The 16,900-nt window shown below is 41.7% G+C and overlaps 1 protein-coding gene across 2 annotated transcripts in view; it reads left to right on the forward strand.

Moving 5' to 3' along the window:
• The window catches only part of ANAPC4 (anaphase promoting complex subunit 4), a 176,161-nt gene extending 161,925 nt beyond the window's left edge, over nt 1-14,236 (forward strand). For both annotated transcript variants that reach the window (XM_089660907.1, XM_089660908.1), the window contains exons 25-27: nt 343-444; nt 864-938; nt 14,029-14,236. In XM_089660907.1, coding sequence (XP_089517033.1) covers nt 343-444; nt 864-938; nt 14,029-14,203 — 352 coding nt within the window. In that variant the 3' untranslated portion in view covers nt 14,204-14,236. The remainder of the gene's footprint in view (nt 1-342; nt 445-863; nt 939-14,028) is intronic.
• Nucleotides 14,237-16,900: the final 2,664 nt, after the last annotated feature.

Here is a 16,900-nt window from a genome sequence, read left to right on the forward strand (position 1 = left end):
TTCATACCTCGTCCAAGGCATTGAACTATTTCACTCTTTTCGGCAGCAGAGAGATCCTTTTTCTTCCCCATATTGCTTGAAAATGGTGGAACACCCTCCTTTAGTAGTTTTTCCTTAAATTGGGCTCACCTGCCAATCTAATTATCACAGGTGTCCTGGATTGTTTTCAGTGATCAAAAGAGCCCTGAGACACAATGCCATCCATGAGTTAAACTGAAAAACAAAATATTTAATCTTTGTGACACTTAAATAGAATTTGCATAATAATTTGGAACAGGGTGTACATTTATAACACATAGAATTAATGCAATTTTATGTCCAATCTTTTTGCTTTATCTTCAGCTGGAATGACAAATCGAAGAATCTACATTATGTGATGTTTCGCATGTTGGAAAGCTCAGAATCAAAAATGTTCATTTTCAGACAACTAACAGATACAACAAGGTATTGCATGAAATTCTTTACGTTGCATAATATGCTTTGTGTTTCGATGATCATTTTTGTATCATGCTTTTAGCATACCTGGATAAATCTGTTCTACCCAGAAGTTGGATGGTTATTAAAGGGAAATTCTAATCGTTTGAGATCAGTTTTAACTTATTTGTTAAGTTTTATAAGGTGATCTGTTTTACTATTTATTTACAACCATTTTTTTCTTATTAATAATTAACATTTATTATAACGTGCACCCTGACAACATTATGGGTTTTCTAAAAAGATCACGAGGAGCCTAGTGCTGGAAATATGAATACAAAGTATTGACCTGCAATATTTAATTTCTATCCTATTCCTAGTAGGAGTGGAACAAAGCTGTATTGTATCCTGGAGTGGACTTTAATGTTTTTGCCTTTTTGTCATTCTAGAGTTACAAGTGATTTTCTGGCAGTTGAGTTTGGAAACTCTGTAAACAGCAGCACAGATGAAAATCCAGGAAAATGGTAACTATAAAATGGCTAGCAAAAATTACCTATATTTGGCTAGCTTGACTGCATGCCCCATGCAGGGCCATGTTTTCCCAGCATGCGGATTCACAGGTGTTGCGTGCATCCCCATACCGGCATTCCATAGACGTCTATCGGGACACACAGCTGCGGGGACAGAGACTCTGTGTCCCAATATTACATGCAGATGTGGGTCCCCAAACTCCCTGTTTGTATTTGGGTAACGGGGAAAATGCAGACCCGCGTGAGGCACACAGTCAAGAACCCTTTAACACGTAGCTCTAAAAAAATGCAGTTTATATAGTTTTTTTCATTTTTAATGCAGTAGAACCCATACTCTTAAAGTATTAAACCCAAAACCAAAAATGTAATATATTGCAGCTTACCAATCAATAGATGTTTTCACTTGGTGACACTCTGGATGAATGAACACAGGGGGCACATTTAGCATCAGCATTGGCAGTCTAGGGGTAAGGGGGTGAGGGGGGTTAGATTTAAATGCACTAACAAGTTTGAAGTCAAACTCCAGGTTAACACTTTATACGGAAGCCATTTATTTTTCTCTTTTGGGATGTTTTATTTTTCACTAATTGTTATTGAAAATTTTCGAATTACAAATAGTGTCAAAGACAAATGTCATGTTTTAACCGAAGGTATTGACCAATACATAAGAACACCTGTGTTAAATTCTAAATTTCTTGGATATGTCTGGTGTTTAAGTCTGAAGTTAACCTGATAGGTCCAGCTAAAAATACCCTGCAGAAAGTCCCCCAGATGAATGAGTCAGTAATTGTAACTTCATGAATCACACTGAACAAGCGTTAAGGAAAACATGACAAATGTTGAACAAATAAAAATAGGTTCAACAATCCTCATCACATGGAAGAATAAAAAAGGGACAGTATAAAGTAAGAAAAGAAGTAAAGGAGAAGAAGAGGGTCACTACGGGAAAGATCAAGGCACGTATATCTATTGAATCCATGGGTCCCATAGTTTATCAAATTTGGTAGTATTGTTGTGTAGAATACAGGTGAGTCTGTCGTTGATCATGATTCAATTTACTTTTAACATATTCAAGTGGAATAATAGATCTCTGCCAATGTTTAGCTATAGTAATTCTTGCTGCTAACAGCATGTAAGTATGCAATTTAAGGGATTTTTTTGGTACTGTAAGTGGAAACTTATAGAAGAGGGCCGTCTCTGGGGTCCTGTGGACATTCACCCCCGCCACCGTATAGGTTAGATTAAATAAGCGGATCCAGAATCTAGTTGCTATCGGGCATTGCCACCAGACATGGAACATAGACCCCATCTGGCCGCAATGCCGAAAGCACATTGTTGAAGCAGGCGGATGCATCCAGGCAATCCGGGTTGGGATCAGGTACCACCGCGATAATGTTTTATAGTTTGCTTCAATTAAGGTGGTATTGATAGAAACCTTGGATAATGCTAAGGCTATATCTCGCCAATCTGATATAGCATAACTAATATTCAAGTCCCGTTCCCATTGATCCATATAGGGAAGTTTACAACTCTGATCAGTAAGAAGGGCATACACCGTAGAAATACGGCCTCTAGAGAGATTGTTACTTCGACAAGCGATTTCAAAAGTGGTAAGAATGGATGGTCCATCTAGCAAAACAATTTTCAAGCAGATAAAAGAGGCAATTTGATCAAATCTAAAAGGTTCGGTGGAGGGCATCTGTAGTTTATCCTTAAAATGTTGAAGAGGGTAAGCTTGGGCACCCCGGAGGTAGTCTCCTATCCTCAGTAACCCCTTGTTGATCCACCAATTGAATGTAGCCGGAACCAGGCCAGGTACAAATTTATGATTACAAAAGACAGGGGCTAAAGGCCTGTGTAAGGAAGCTAGGGGTTTGCGATAGCATACCCCATCCCAGACCGACAACGAAAAAGATAAAGTGGGACATAGTGTAGGAGGGTGAGATCGACTAGGAAGCCAGAGTAAGGCACCAACAGCCAAAGGATGACAGGAAAGAGCTTCAATAGAAAACCAAAGGGAAATAGATCCCTTAACGGTAGTATAGGCCAATTGTGCAATTTGGGCGGCTTGGAAATATGCGTGAAGATTAGGGAGGCCAATCCCACCATGAGATTTTAAAGCGTACAGTATTTTCTGGTTCACCTCGGGCCTTCTATTGTTCCAAACAAAATGAAGCACCTCTACCTGTAGATGTTGTAGCTTATGTCTCGGAATGGATATTAGTAAGGTCCTAAAAAAATATAGTAACCAGGACAAAAACTTAATTTTTTAATAGAGTTGATCCTGCCAAACCAAGATATAGAGTAAGCAGCAAACGACAGAGGTCCTCCTTAAGGGGTTTGAAAAGAGGGGGATAAGTTGCTTGGTAAAGAGTCTCAATTGAAGCCATCAAATTAATCCCTAAATAGGGTAAAGAGCTGATGGCCCATTAAAAATAATACATATTCCTAAGGTGTGTTTTCATGGAAGAGGGTAAAAAAACATTAAGGGCTGTCGTCTTTTGAGAATTTAAAGAGAGCCCAGAAAGTTCAGAGAAATGGCGCAAAAGAGATAATAGATTAGGTATGGTATTCAGGGAGGAGGAAATATACATTAGAACGTCATCAGCAAATAAAGCACATTTATGTTCCTGTTAAACTAAATTAAGGGGGGTGGACTCATGCGCTGCCAAAGATATAAAAACGAAGAAGCTGCTGACACCTGACTAGACTAGAATGGATGAAACATAAGTAGATAAGGTGGTGTAGCGCTAATACCATGTGATAACAGACATAAAAAATAGAAATAAAGGACTCTGTATTAAATGGGTGAATACATAAATTATATAAATAAATATATAGATATACAGTGTAAGTCCCAAACGTATAACTGTGATGAATCAATCTTCGACCGTGAAAATAAATACGTGCTCAAGTGCATCAGACCATCTGTCACCGTCTACTGTGCACGCTTACCTCCATTCTTTTACCCTCAAGGAGTCACAAGGCATAACAGATCACCAGTTAGTCCCAGGTGGGATGAATTTTACTCTATGTATGGACACAGGATAATCTTCCACACAGCCCACAGTTAATCAACCATTACAATGGTAAAGCACCTTTACAAAACTCCTCCACTCTCCCAGTGGCTCATAAACCGGGAATCAGAGAAAAAGCCACCATAGTGTAACAGAGTAAAGTTTATTATACCATACACAAATGCCAAAGACCTATTCATGCATTAAAATTGGGTCATAGACTCACCAGGCATGAACTGTATAACCCACAGTCAGAGTGCTTGCATAGGGAGTCCAAAGATGGCTGCTGTCTGTGCATAATTGTATCACCACGCTTTAGTCCAACATGTTGTGTCACGATAACACGTGACTTCTCCAGGGGTGATTTATGTATTCACCCATTTAATATCGAGTCCTTTATTTCTATTTTTTATGTCTATTATCACATATTAGTGCTACACCACCTTATCTAATTGTTCCTGTTGACCACAGCGGACCCCGTGAATGCCAGAGTGAGAGAAAATTGCCATAGCTAAGGTTTCTATAGCCAGTGAAAAAAGCAATGGGGAGAGTGGACAACCTTGTCTAGTGCCGCATCGAATTGGGATTACGGGAGATCTGTAACCTCTAATGGACACTTGAGCCGAAGGAGTGTGGTATAATGACTGCAGTAGAGTAAGGAATGTAGGACCAAATCCAAAAGCTCTCAAAACAGTAAACAAATAGTTCCAGGTTAAGCTATCAAAAGCTTTATGGAGGTCTAAAGAAAGGAGCAACAGCTCTCTCTCGAGAGGGGCATCCCAATTAGAGCGGACAGCGGAAATCAAAGCTATGGACCTACAAATTTGATCTAACGTTTGACGATCAGATATAAAACCTGATTGGTCTTTTGTGGATATATTGTGCTAAAAAGGAATTAAGACGCAAAGCCAGGAGATTTGTCAGGATTTTCATGTCGCAATTATTTAGCAAACTAGGTCTGTAGTTAAGGATATCGGTAGCATCCTTGTAGGTTTAGGGATAACTCTAATATAAGCTTTATTTTCATCTAAAGGAATTACACCGTTTTCTCTCAGGGAATTGAAGTAAAGAGCCATATGGGGGAGAAGCTGTTCAGAAAAAGTTTTATAGTACATATTCCGTAAACTGTCAGGGCCTGGGGATTTATGTGACGTTGGCAGTTTAGGAAGCTTACCAAGTTCCTCACTAGTTATAGGCTGTTCCATAAGTTCCCTGTGGGCTTTGGCAATGATTGGAAGCCACATAGGTCCCAAAAAATCCTTCAGCAAAGAGGGCTAAACGGGCCGAGGTTGGCTGTATATAAAGTAGCATAGAAATTATTAAATTGCCAAAGGATTTGATGAGGATCCTGTGAGATTTGTGAGATGACCTTCTGATAGCCTAAGCTTAGGAAGGGCTGAATAGGTATTTTTTGGGGGTAAAGAACCAGGTTTGTCCCGCCATGTGAAGAATTTATGGTTCAGCCATCATAACTGTTTTTCAGCTTTCGTGGTGAGACAAAGATTAAGTTCTAAACGAGCTTGCTCCACCTTGAGTAACAGGTCTGGGGATGGGGCAATTTTGTGTTGGGCTAACAAAGCTTCATATTCCCTAGTTTTGGCAGAAGTCAACTCTTCAAGAGATCTATCTAGAGGATAGTTAGATAAAAAAAACCCTCTGACAGAGGCTTTATGAGCTGCCCAATTAATAGCAGGAGTCGTATCTTCCGCTTTATTAATAGTAAAGTAATATTTCAAGTGTTCTATGATGTCGAGGCGGATCGACTCATTGCCAAGAAGAGACTCAATCGCCAGTGTGCCTTGGCCAGGCTGGCAGTTAAATTAGAGAGCATTAACATCACCGTGTCATGGTCTGATCAAGGTGTCGACACAATTTTAGCTGAGTTCAATTTAGACAGCATTTCTGTAGGGAGAAAGATGTGGTCAATATGTGAGTAGTGATTATGAGCTCTAGAAAAATGGGTGTAGTCTCTAGAGGTAGGATTGGGCTCCCTCCACGCATCTATCAAATTATAGCGATACAAAAGTTGTGCAAATGCATGATGTTTCGGAGGAGATCTGAGTTTAGTTGTATGTGATTTATCAAGCGGTTGATCCAAGGTCAGATTCCAATCCCCTGCCAAAATTATGCCTTCCAACTCAGGAGATAAAGATTGAAACAGGGATCAAAAAAATGCTAATTGATTCACGTTAGGGGCATAATAGATCAGAAAAGTCACCAAATTTCCCCCTAAATGGCCTTTGACCAATAGATATAGCCCTTCTTTGTCCCATATCACTTTAGATTCGGTAAAGGATAACCATCCGTTGTGTTAGACAGAGCGCTACCCCTCGTTTTTTTTTTTTGGATGTGTTTGCAAAAAAGCATACCGAGCAGTCCCTGTGAATGTACCTAGGTGTAAAAGAGGAAGCAAAATGGGTTTCTTGTAACTCCACTATATCAGCTCCTAGGGACTTATAACGCCAAAAAACCTTGAGGCATATAGAGGGGGACCCCAATCCTTGCACATTATGGGAGAGTAGACGAACAACACTACTAGTAGGTCTTAATGTCGACATTGAAAAAAAAGGAAGACAGTGATGGTGTGACCCATACCTCCATCCATATATCAGGGATCCCAAACCAAATAGAAGATCTCGAAATGACCCTCAAATAGAACCCATAAATAAAAGCGAGAAAAGAGACGAGGCAAAAGATGCTAAGCCCAGAAAAAGGCTAGCATCAACCCAAATGGCAAAATATTATATGACCTAAAACAACTGAATATCAAATATCCCAGACACAAGGTCAAGGAACGGAAGCGTCTCCACCAAAGCAAAGTAGTAGAGCGAGTATTTCGATTAGGGAGAGCGCATAGACTCTTCCCGGCACCATGGGGTCTATAAAAAAGCATGTATATTAAAGGTTCCTAACGCCAAAAGCTAGAGTACCTGGCACAGAAATAGACTAGCCCATAAGCAATTAGAAGTTAGTGTGACTAGAGCGCATAGCTCAAGGAACAATCCTTCAAACTCAACAAAGGCGGAGGCTAATGTCCCAAAACAGGACCACGGAGAGGTCCTACCATAAAATCAGTTAATAACTAGCAAATTCCTATGGAAGCTGAACGTGGAATAGCAGGTTTCTTCTTCCTTGAAGATGGAGACCACAGAGGCGAAAGTGGAGGAGGAGGGTCGTCATCCTTGGATTCCGTGAGGAGGGGCTAAGAGAAATAAAGCCTAAATTCAGCCAGATTTTCTCTACTTCAGAAAATGTAGAGAAAGTGTAGGGTTTGCCATTGTATGTAAATTGTAAACGGACTGGATAATTCCATCTATAGCGGATGTCCCTCTGAATTAAAGGTGAAAGTACCAGTTTGAACACCCTCCGTTTTTGGATAGTAGCTTGAGGAATGTCGGCAAAAACTTGAATCTTGTACCCATTGATTTCCAAGTCTGGATGTTCCCTGGCGTAGCGCATCACTGCATCTTTTTTTCAGAAAAAATTAGGCTTAACGATTATATCTCATTGGGCTTTAAGGGGACCAGAGCTCTATGGATGTGGTCCATCTCTGTGTGGATTTCGTCAGTATACGGTACTGCTGATAATGAGTAGTTCCGCAATCCTGTTAGAATTCTGCGTCACTCTGTGAACTGTATCATCAACTTTATTTTCAATGTTTTCCAGGCTGCTTCCGATCTCCCTAAAATCCTGCTTTAGGTCAAAGGCTAATTTAGTGGTAGCCTTTTCCAATTCCCTCTTAAGTAAATCAGCAAAATGAGCAATAAGAACGGAGTCCCCTGAGTAGTGCTGGGGCACAGATGGAGAAACAGGAGAAACTGCAGGACTGTCAGGAGCAGAATCTTGGCCGCTAAGCTGGCTATTGAATATATCAGCCATTTCCCTGTCAAGTAGGGAGGAAGCATGGGATTCCTGGCCCAGTGACAGGGCCGCAGCTTGAGGTGGGGGGGGGGGGGGAACCTGACAAGGCTAGAGACAGACCCAGAGAGAGCGGAGCATACACTCACGTCAGCCTGGGAGCCTAGGGAGCTGTCACTGCGTGTCCCAGGGCTGGAGAAGGAGAGCTGGGTCTGCTGAGGCTGTTTCTCCTCTGCAGCTGAGAAACTCCGGGATCCGGCGCCTACCGCCATCTTTTCACCTCCGTTCTTCAGTGTGGCAGTGTGGGAGCCGCCCGCCAATCTTCCAGCTGGTCAGGTGGGCATCGGAGGTCCCCCACCTACTCCACAAGCTGACCGGGTAATTGGCCAGGAGGAACGGGGTCAGGATCAGCTGTATGTCCACCCGCGCATGTGCTCTCCCTAGGTTATTTTACATAAATAAAAGCTGATCATTAGAAGCCCTGCCAGTGGTAATTGTTTTGTCTTATCCCTGTAATGATTACATCTGGAAAGAGTGTTTGTTCATTTGAAAAACAACAGAATTACTACTTTCCAGATCTCCATAAGAAAATAGAAGAAAGCCTAAAAAAGAAATCTAATGCAGCCATTACATTTAAGAATTGATAAGCTGCAATATAATGCTCGCTTTTGGGTTTAATACCATTTTAAAACTGAACTCTGGCATAAGCAAATATTGTCTAAATACAAGAGTCATGTGTATTCTTTCAGATATGTGCGGTAATTCAGTGTGAAACTTTGCCTCTGTGCATGAGCTTCCTGTAATAAAGACCAGCCACTGCTGCTCTCTCTCCTTGTGCAGAGTGGCTGGTCTTGTCTCTGTCCCATCTTGTAGTTTTCTGCAGTATGCCTGTAGTGGGTGGGTCCTGCTGGGTCCCTCCCACTACTCTGTTCTTTGCACAGGTTATGTACAGTACAGTGATGATGTCATTGTTACTTTTACAAGATAATATCTGGGTTTGAAAAGGCATTTGGTGTCTACAAAGTGGATTGTTCTTTATCATACATCTCAGGACACGGAGCAGCTTTAGTAATCCGTATGAACAGGTTATGCACTCACCTACAGATGATTGGGCACTGGCCCTCCTAGGCATAACCCCTCCCTTGTAAGAAGGGCTACAGTCTTTTTGCCAGTGTCTGATGGTAACTGTTGAGCAGCTGTCTAAAAAATTTTTACCAGATTATAGAACCAGTCTCCTAACAAGGGTTAGGAGACTGAGCGATTACAGCTGTAGGACTGGATCCAGATAGAACCAGAGGAATGATACCTGGACACTGCACTAGGCAAAGAGTGGATGTGACGTGGGAACTGCCTGCAATATTATTGGTCGGCACTGTACCCTGTGTTCACAGAACTCTGTGCAATGATATATTGCCAAGGTGTTTTCCAGTAGGGACTGTACAAGTTCAGAGCCGTGAACCCTAGCTGGTGGATCGAGTCCCTGAAGGCCCTCTGGTTGGCCTGGTGAATGACACTGGTATCTCTGGATAGCTGGTGGCCCTACTATCCCCTCACTTGGCCAGAGTCAGAAAGTGTGACCTTGGTTCAGAGTGTGGTTGCTTTAACTCTGAGGTGGGGATGACTGCAAGGGACTGCACTGTTGGTTTATCATGTTTCTTTTACTGTTGTGCTACAGGCTGTCCCTAGCCTGTTCCAGTGACATATCACTTCCCCTAGGAGAGCCAGCACACTGTTGCCATTTTGCACAGTGCCCTCTCGACTGACAGCAGAGAGGAGGGGACACAAGAAGAATGGGTCCCAAATACCACAGTCAGGTAGGGGGGAACCTGGATGTAGCCCCTGTACAGTTTCCCCATGAGAAGGGGGGGAATTTGATGTGTTCCTTGAGGCTCTGACTTCCCTCTCTTATTGGGTACTTCCCCCCATGGGCAACAAGTCTAAGAGGCTAAAAATCAAACCTATGTGGCTTAAGGCCAAATTAAAAAAAAGCTATAGATAATAAGAAAAGAGATTTTATTAAATCTAAAAATGAAGGAACGCTATCATCGTATAAACATTACAAAGAATATAACAGAATATGCAAAAAGGAAATCAAGGCCGCAAACATTTTTAAAATTGAACGACAGATTGCAAAAGATAGCAGGACAAACCCCCAAAAATTCTTCAAATACAGTTGCAAGAAAAAGTATGTGAACCCCTTGGGATTACGTGGAGTTTTGCATGAATTGGGCATAAAATGTGCTCTGAACATCATCTAAGTCACAGTAGAAGAACACAGTCTGCTGAACATAATACTACACAAACATTAGATGTTGCCATGGTTTAATTGCACATAACATGTAAACACTCACAGTGCAGGGAGGAAAAAGTATGTGAGGCCCTAGCTTAATGACTTCTCCCAGAGCTAATTCGAGCCAGGAGTGAGCCAACCTTGACTCCAATCAGTGTGATGATATTGGATGTGTTGCTGACAGCTGTCATGCCCTTAAAAAACACACACCTGTTTTGGGTTTACTGGTTTCAAGAAGCACTGTCTGATGTGAACCATGCCTCGCAGAAAAGAGCTCTCAGAAGACCTACGATCAAGAATTGTTGACTTGCATGAAGCTGGAAAGGGTTACAAAAGTATCTCCAAAAGCCTTGATGTTCATGTGTCCACGGTAAGACAGACTGTCTACAACTGGAGAAAGTTTAGCACTGTTGCTACTCTCCTTAGGCGTAGTCGTCCTGTAAAAATGACTGCAAGAGCACAGCACAGAATGCTGCATGAGGTAAAGAAGAATCCCAGAGTGTCAGCTAAAGACCTACAGAAATCTCTGGCACATGGTAACATTTTTGTTGACACATCTACAATAAGGAAAACATTAAACAAGAATGGAGTACATGGGAGGACACCACGAAGGAAGCCATTGCTGTCCAAAAAGAATATTGCAGCACGTTTGAAGTTTGCAAAAGAGCACCTGGATATTCCACAGCACTACTGGCAAAATATATTGTGGACAGATGAAACCAAGATTGAGTTGTTTGGGAAGAACACACAACACTATGTGTGGAGAAAAAAAGGCACAGCACACCAACATCAAAACCTCATCCCCACTGTAAAGCATGGCGGAGGGAGCATCATGGTTTGGGGCTGCTTTGCTGCCTCAAGGCCTGGACGGATTGTTGTCATTGATGGGAAAATGAATTCCAGAGTTTATCAAGACATTTTGCAGGAAAACGTACGACCATCTGTCCACCAACTGAAGCTCCGCAGAGGATGGGTGATGCAACAGGACAATGACCAAAGCATACAAGTAATTCAACAAAACAATGGCTGCAACAGCACAGAATATGCCTTTCTTTAGTGGCCCAGTCAGAGTCCTGACCTCAACCCGATTGAAATGCTGTGGCATGACCTTAAGAGAGCGATTCACACCAGACATCCCAAGAATATTGCTACACTGAAACAGTTTTGTGAAGAGGAGTGGTCCAAAATTACTCCAGATCGTTGTGCAGGTCTGATCTACAACTACAGGAAATGTTTGGTTGAGGTTATTGCTGCCAAAGGAGGGTCAACCAGTTATTAAGTCCAAAGGTTCACATAGTTTTTCCTTCCTGCACTGTGAATGTTTACATGTTATGTGCAATTAAACCATGGCAACATCTAATGTAGTTTAACTTCCATATTTGTGAAGATACTGGAGAGTTTAATAAAAGACCACATAGATGAGTTCTTGCTGGAAAAAAAAAAAATTAAGCAACAGACAGCATGGATTCATGAAAGACAGAAGTTGTCAAACAAATCTGATTTCTATTTATGAGGAGGTGAGCAAAACCTTGGACAGAGGGGTGGCAGTGGACGTGGTATACTTGGATTTTGCAAAAGCATTTGACACCTTTCCCCATACACTGCTAATGTGTAAGGTAATGTCTACATGCTTGGAAAAATCCATATGTAAATGTATAGAAAACTGGCTAAAAGATCGTATTCCGATTATAGTGGTTAATGATTCATACTCTGAATGGTCTAGGGTTGTCCGTGATGTACCCCAAGGTTCAGTGTTGGGACCTTACTTTTTAATATATTTATAAAAGATATAGGGCCTGGGATTAGAAATACCATTTCAGTCTTTGCAGATGACACCAAGCTGTGCAGTGGAATAACGTCCTTACAGGATGTCTCCAACATACAGCAGCTATGTGGGAAATGAGGTTTAATGTTGATAAATGTAAGGTTTTGCACTCGGGGGCTAAGAATATGCATGCACCATATATACTAGGGGGAGTACAACTGGGGGAATCGGTGGTGGAGAAGGATCTGGGAGTTCTGGTAGATCATAAGCTTTCCTTTGGATCTTTTGATGTGGTAGGTTGTGTTTTTGGTTACCATCACTTCAGCTGGCAGATATTTGGATTTGGTGACCGTTTCCTGTAATGAGCAGTTTCTGGTACTTCATCATGATAAATCACACTTTGCATGTTGTTTGTGCTATCAAGATTTACATGAAGTCGACTGCTGCAATTTGGCAATCAGAGTCTCTTTGTGCTTCCCAAGGAATCAGCTACCAAGTCTGTTTCCTGTTGGATTTGTCAGCTTATTTCTCTAGCTTACAGTCTGAAAGGAAAGATTCCATGTTTCTTGGTGGCGGCTTATTCTACCTGCAGTGTATGAGCTTCCTGGGCTATCCATCATAAAGTTCCAGTAGCTCAAGTTTTTGTATAGCAGCTACCTGGTCTTCAGTTCAAAATTCTACAAAGTTACTAGGTGAATGTTATAGCCACTAAGCTAAGGATATCATCTTTGATCAGTGTTTTGCAGACTGCTGCGTGAAGTTCTTTCCTGTTTCTGGTTTGACTTTTGGGGACTGTTGGCTTGTGGCTGTGGTACCCTCCCCTCCTATGTAGAGTTTTGGGACATCTCTGTTTGTAAGGATTACTAAGGCTGTCTTATGTCCCGGGATATACAATAAAGAAAATGGGATTTTTGTCTTCTGAATTTGCATTTCTTGGAGTACATCACGGGACACAGAGATCCCTTCCCTCTGTATTGTCTGTGGCTAACTACAAAACTGAAGCTCCTCCTAAAGGGGAGGGGTTATGCCTAGTTGGGGACTTTCTGTCTTTTTTTTTTTTTTTGCCAGTGTCCAGTCACCTGTAGGTGGCACATCACTTGTTTTGTAAAGATTACTAAAGCTGCTCTGTGTCCCACAAAATAATATAAATTTGGATTTTGCAGGTAAGCCAATATCTCATATTTATCATTTGCAGCTGTTGAGGAATATATTTAAGTGACGTTTTTGTATCTGAAGTTGAGCTTTAAGGAATTCAAATTACAAAGTTGGAGATGTTCAGCACTTTCTATTTGTGTGGATTGCTGGCCCTGGCCTCTCCTGCCATTTGGTCAGTAAGCCTGTCATTAGGCATGGGCCAGTCCGAATTTGCAGAAGAGACAGCGAACACTAGAGATTACCACTACCAGAAAGTGGTATACTTTACAGATTACAGTGTTCCAGGATTCAAGCCTACTGTGCTGCAAATAAATAACTAAAGGTATATGTGCACACAGGGACATTGCAAGGATTGTGAAAAACCTGGGATGTGCAGAAAATATAAATGAGGCACCTTAGAGCATCAAATGGCGGGTGTGATCACATTGTGTGAACAGTAGGAGAGGCTTAAAGGGGCATGGCTGAATAAACATGAGCCTATTCATAGAATACACACATGCCTTTTATCAACTAAATATGCCTTAATTATTGTGCCCAGAGTCTTAACAAACACGCTCATTTTTTAAAGAATGAAACTCTTCCATTACATATGCCTTTCTGCACATAGCCTGCCTTAGAGAAGAGTATAAAATGTACTTGGAGTGCAGTGGCCAGGAGTATATCATATAACATCCAGTGTACAGAGTGCATTGATCAGCAGTGTGAAATGTACAACATAGTGTCTCACCAGATGCAAGGGTAGTGTCTGGAGCTGAGCTTTAAAGAGTATCTGTTACAGCATCATGAATGTGTTTTACACGTTATTCACAGGGCCTGGGAGATGGGGGGCAGATAACACAGAGGATACAGTGAGCTAACATTTTAATATAAGTTTATAGGCTTGGGGATGTCCAAATCAATAACCAAGAAAGATGTTCACATTGGATAATTTAACAATCTAACAAGATGTACACTAGTTAATTTGATAATCATTCGATTACTTACCTTTTTTCTGCTCAGTCACTACAGCTGTCTGGATGCACGTTTCTTTGAAGATGATGTAATAACTGTAATACTAAAAGATAACACAGCAATTGAGGGGAAAGACAGAATGTTGGCACAGATCTCTTTATCTTCTGTCTTCTCTGATGAAGGAAGAGACTGTCTATTCACCAGGGACAAAAATAGGAGGTAAGCAATTTACTTTCTCTATGGCATATGAGCATTTTGCTTCCCACCTCAGTAAAATCTGTGTGGCTAAGGATATTCGACATAGGTGGATTATCTTTTATATAAAGAACATCGTCCAACCCCTTCAATTTCCTGGATTCATGCACTTGGGATGTCGTGCTTTTCTTTAAGTCATTATTTTAGCTGGCCCTATGTACACAGTGTAGTAATTGTATGTACAGATATGGACGCGGACATCCATTTTGCTCAAGAACCACCATCTTGTGTCATTCTCATTCCAAATCAGTCTCCCTCCCATTTTGTTGAATGGCATGTGGTCCGTGTGTGTGCTGAGTTCAGGAGTGCACAGGGCACAGCTGGATACACTTCATGGTTGTAAACCCAATTAGCTGGTTCCAGGGTGTCTGACAGACTCTTGCTCTGGCCGGATCGTAAAGCTATAAACCCGTCAGTCACTGGACTTGAAAAGCATTCCGAAATAGCAGTAAAACATACATCCAATTTGAAACCACTTTTTTATACAATTTCATAACTCTCGGCAGGAAATAGGTACAATAGAACAAAGCATATATTCAGATAGGTCAGTTTAATGCGAGTCACCTGATACCTTACATCCCTAGATTACGTCTACCCGAGAGCAGGAAGCGATATCTCTTTAACCGTCACAGGCAGATATGTCATATCTGGTGTTTGGACGTTCAGAATATGATTCTGCACATTATTCTACCAGTGGATAGGATGCTACATGTACTTATGGAAGGTTATTGACCATGGTGTGGACTTGTGAGTGATTTGGGTCACAGCCGGGGTCTCCGCCTAAACCCCCTCCCCAAATGAGGCGATTGGCCCTTGGCTTCAGTAGACACCTCCTGCTGGGGGACTAGAAAATAGGCTGTCAGGCCTGGAGAAGTAAGATGAAGACATTGTCCCTTTTTAACATCAGGAACCAACTTTGGGAGAAACGGTACCCTTTTGTTCAGGACACTTGAATCTGCTTAAACCAAGGACTCTTGGACCTCTCTAAACTTTTTTCTGTTATCTCTCTGTATATATATATGTGTGTGTATATATATATATATATATATATATATATATATATATATATATATATATATATATATAATGGCTACATCTTTTTCTGTAAATATTTTTATTGCACCATTGTGACCTTTTTAGTAATAAATCCTATTTTCTGAAAAGTGTTGAACTGTTTCTAAAGCTCTTTAATGCAAACTAAGAATCCCTGTCTCTGAAGAGTGCTACTGTGTTTTAAACTTCTGTATACATCTGCCTGCGGTGACCGTGTGTAAACAGACGCTTATTCAAACATCATAGTGTTACTGCTAAGATTTGTGAGTTTCCTCCTCTGTACAAAAATGTGGTGGTGCCAATGCGAAGGGTTAATTGCGTAATTAACCTGACCCAGTAACAATCACTCTCAGGCTGCGGCACATAGATTGTGGTCCAGTGAGCTGGAAAATCTTTGTGCAGGGTGCAGCTCAGCGTGGCATTGTTACGCAAGTGGCAGCGCTGTTTTAGATTGGCTAGTCCTTCGGTCATAAGTTAGTGAGAAGGCCCGGGGTCTAATGCCGCGCCCATCACATATTGGCTGGCAGCATACGTGGGGTAGTTTGCAGCAGAGCTTCAGTGCATTGTTAGGAATTAGCTCTGCACTGAAGGATTGTAAACTTTGTGGAATCAGTCCTTAGAGACAAGCGGTGCATATTTTATATACAGTTGTGTTCAAAATAATAGCAGTGTGTTGAAAAAAGTGAATAAAGCTCAAAATCCTTCTAATAGCTTTTACACACAAATGCATTGGGAACACTACACATTCTATTCCAAATCAAAACATGAAGAAAAATTTATAAAATTTGTGCTGTTCCTCTAAAAAAAAAATTGAAGAAAAGTGAATATTAGACTGTTCAAAAAAAATAGAAGACTGACCACACAGTTACACTGTTTCAACTGTTCTTGAGAGATGACCCACTTCTGGATGGTTCTGGGGGTGGTGAGAGGTGATCTGTGCACTCAGCTGTTTTTTACCTGTGTGGTTTGTTTCTGAGAAAATGCTTTTATTACTGTTGACAACTTGCAAGCTAATCTAACCTTTCCCACTGCATGCTTTAGTGGACCTGGTTGAGGCCGGGGACGCTTTAGGTTATAGATGAGTCTGGGGCTATGGTGCTGGCGGGCTTCCCCCTCCCCATGCATTGGCCGTGCTACCTTCAGCTGGTGCCGACTGTGTGGGGTCGTTCCCTCTAGATAGCTGATGTGGTCCTTGTCGTGCCTAGGCCCTCCGCATCGACTCCGTTCCAGGTGGCTGGGGGGGGGGGAGCGAGGAAGACACGCTCCGGGGGCACTCCCTTCTCTTCCCGGAGGTGAATTGATCATGGATTCAGTTGAGCCCCCGGATCTGATTGGTTTTGGTCCGGTCGGTATCTTCCTGATCAAATACAGGCCCACCTGAGTTATGGTTACTTATATGTTTTGCTGATATGGCCCCTTGGGTCTCTTTATAATGTTTGTTTTTTCTTTGGAGACGGTTGCCAGTAGTGGTCTGCCTGCCTTTATTGTTATGTCTCGGTTCCATGGTCTCACATCTCTGTTTGTCTAACTCGAGTCTTACTTCATCACCCCCCCATTAGGGTAATTCCCATACGGTGCACTATTGGGCTCAGTATGGGAATTTGGTACATAG

The sequence above is a fragment of the Staurois parvus genome, unplaced genomic scaffold, assembly GCF_062004578.1.
Source record: "Staurois parvus isolate SC_StPar_1 unplaced genomic scaffold, SC_StPar_1.0 ptg000032l, whole genome shotgun sequence".
Classification (NCBI taxonomy): Eukaryota; Metazoa; Chordata; class Amphibia; order Anura; family Ranidae; genus Staurois; species Staurois parvus.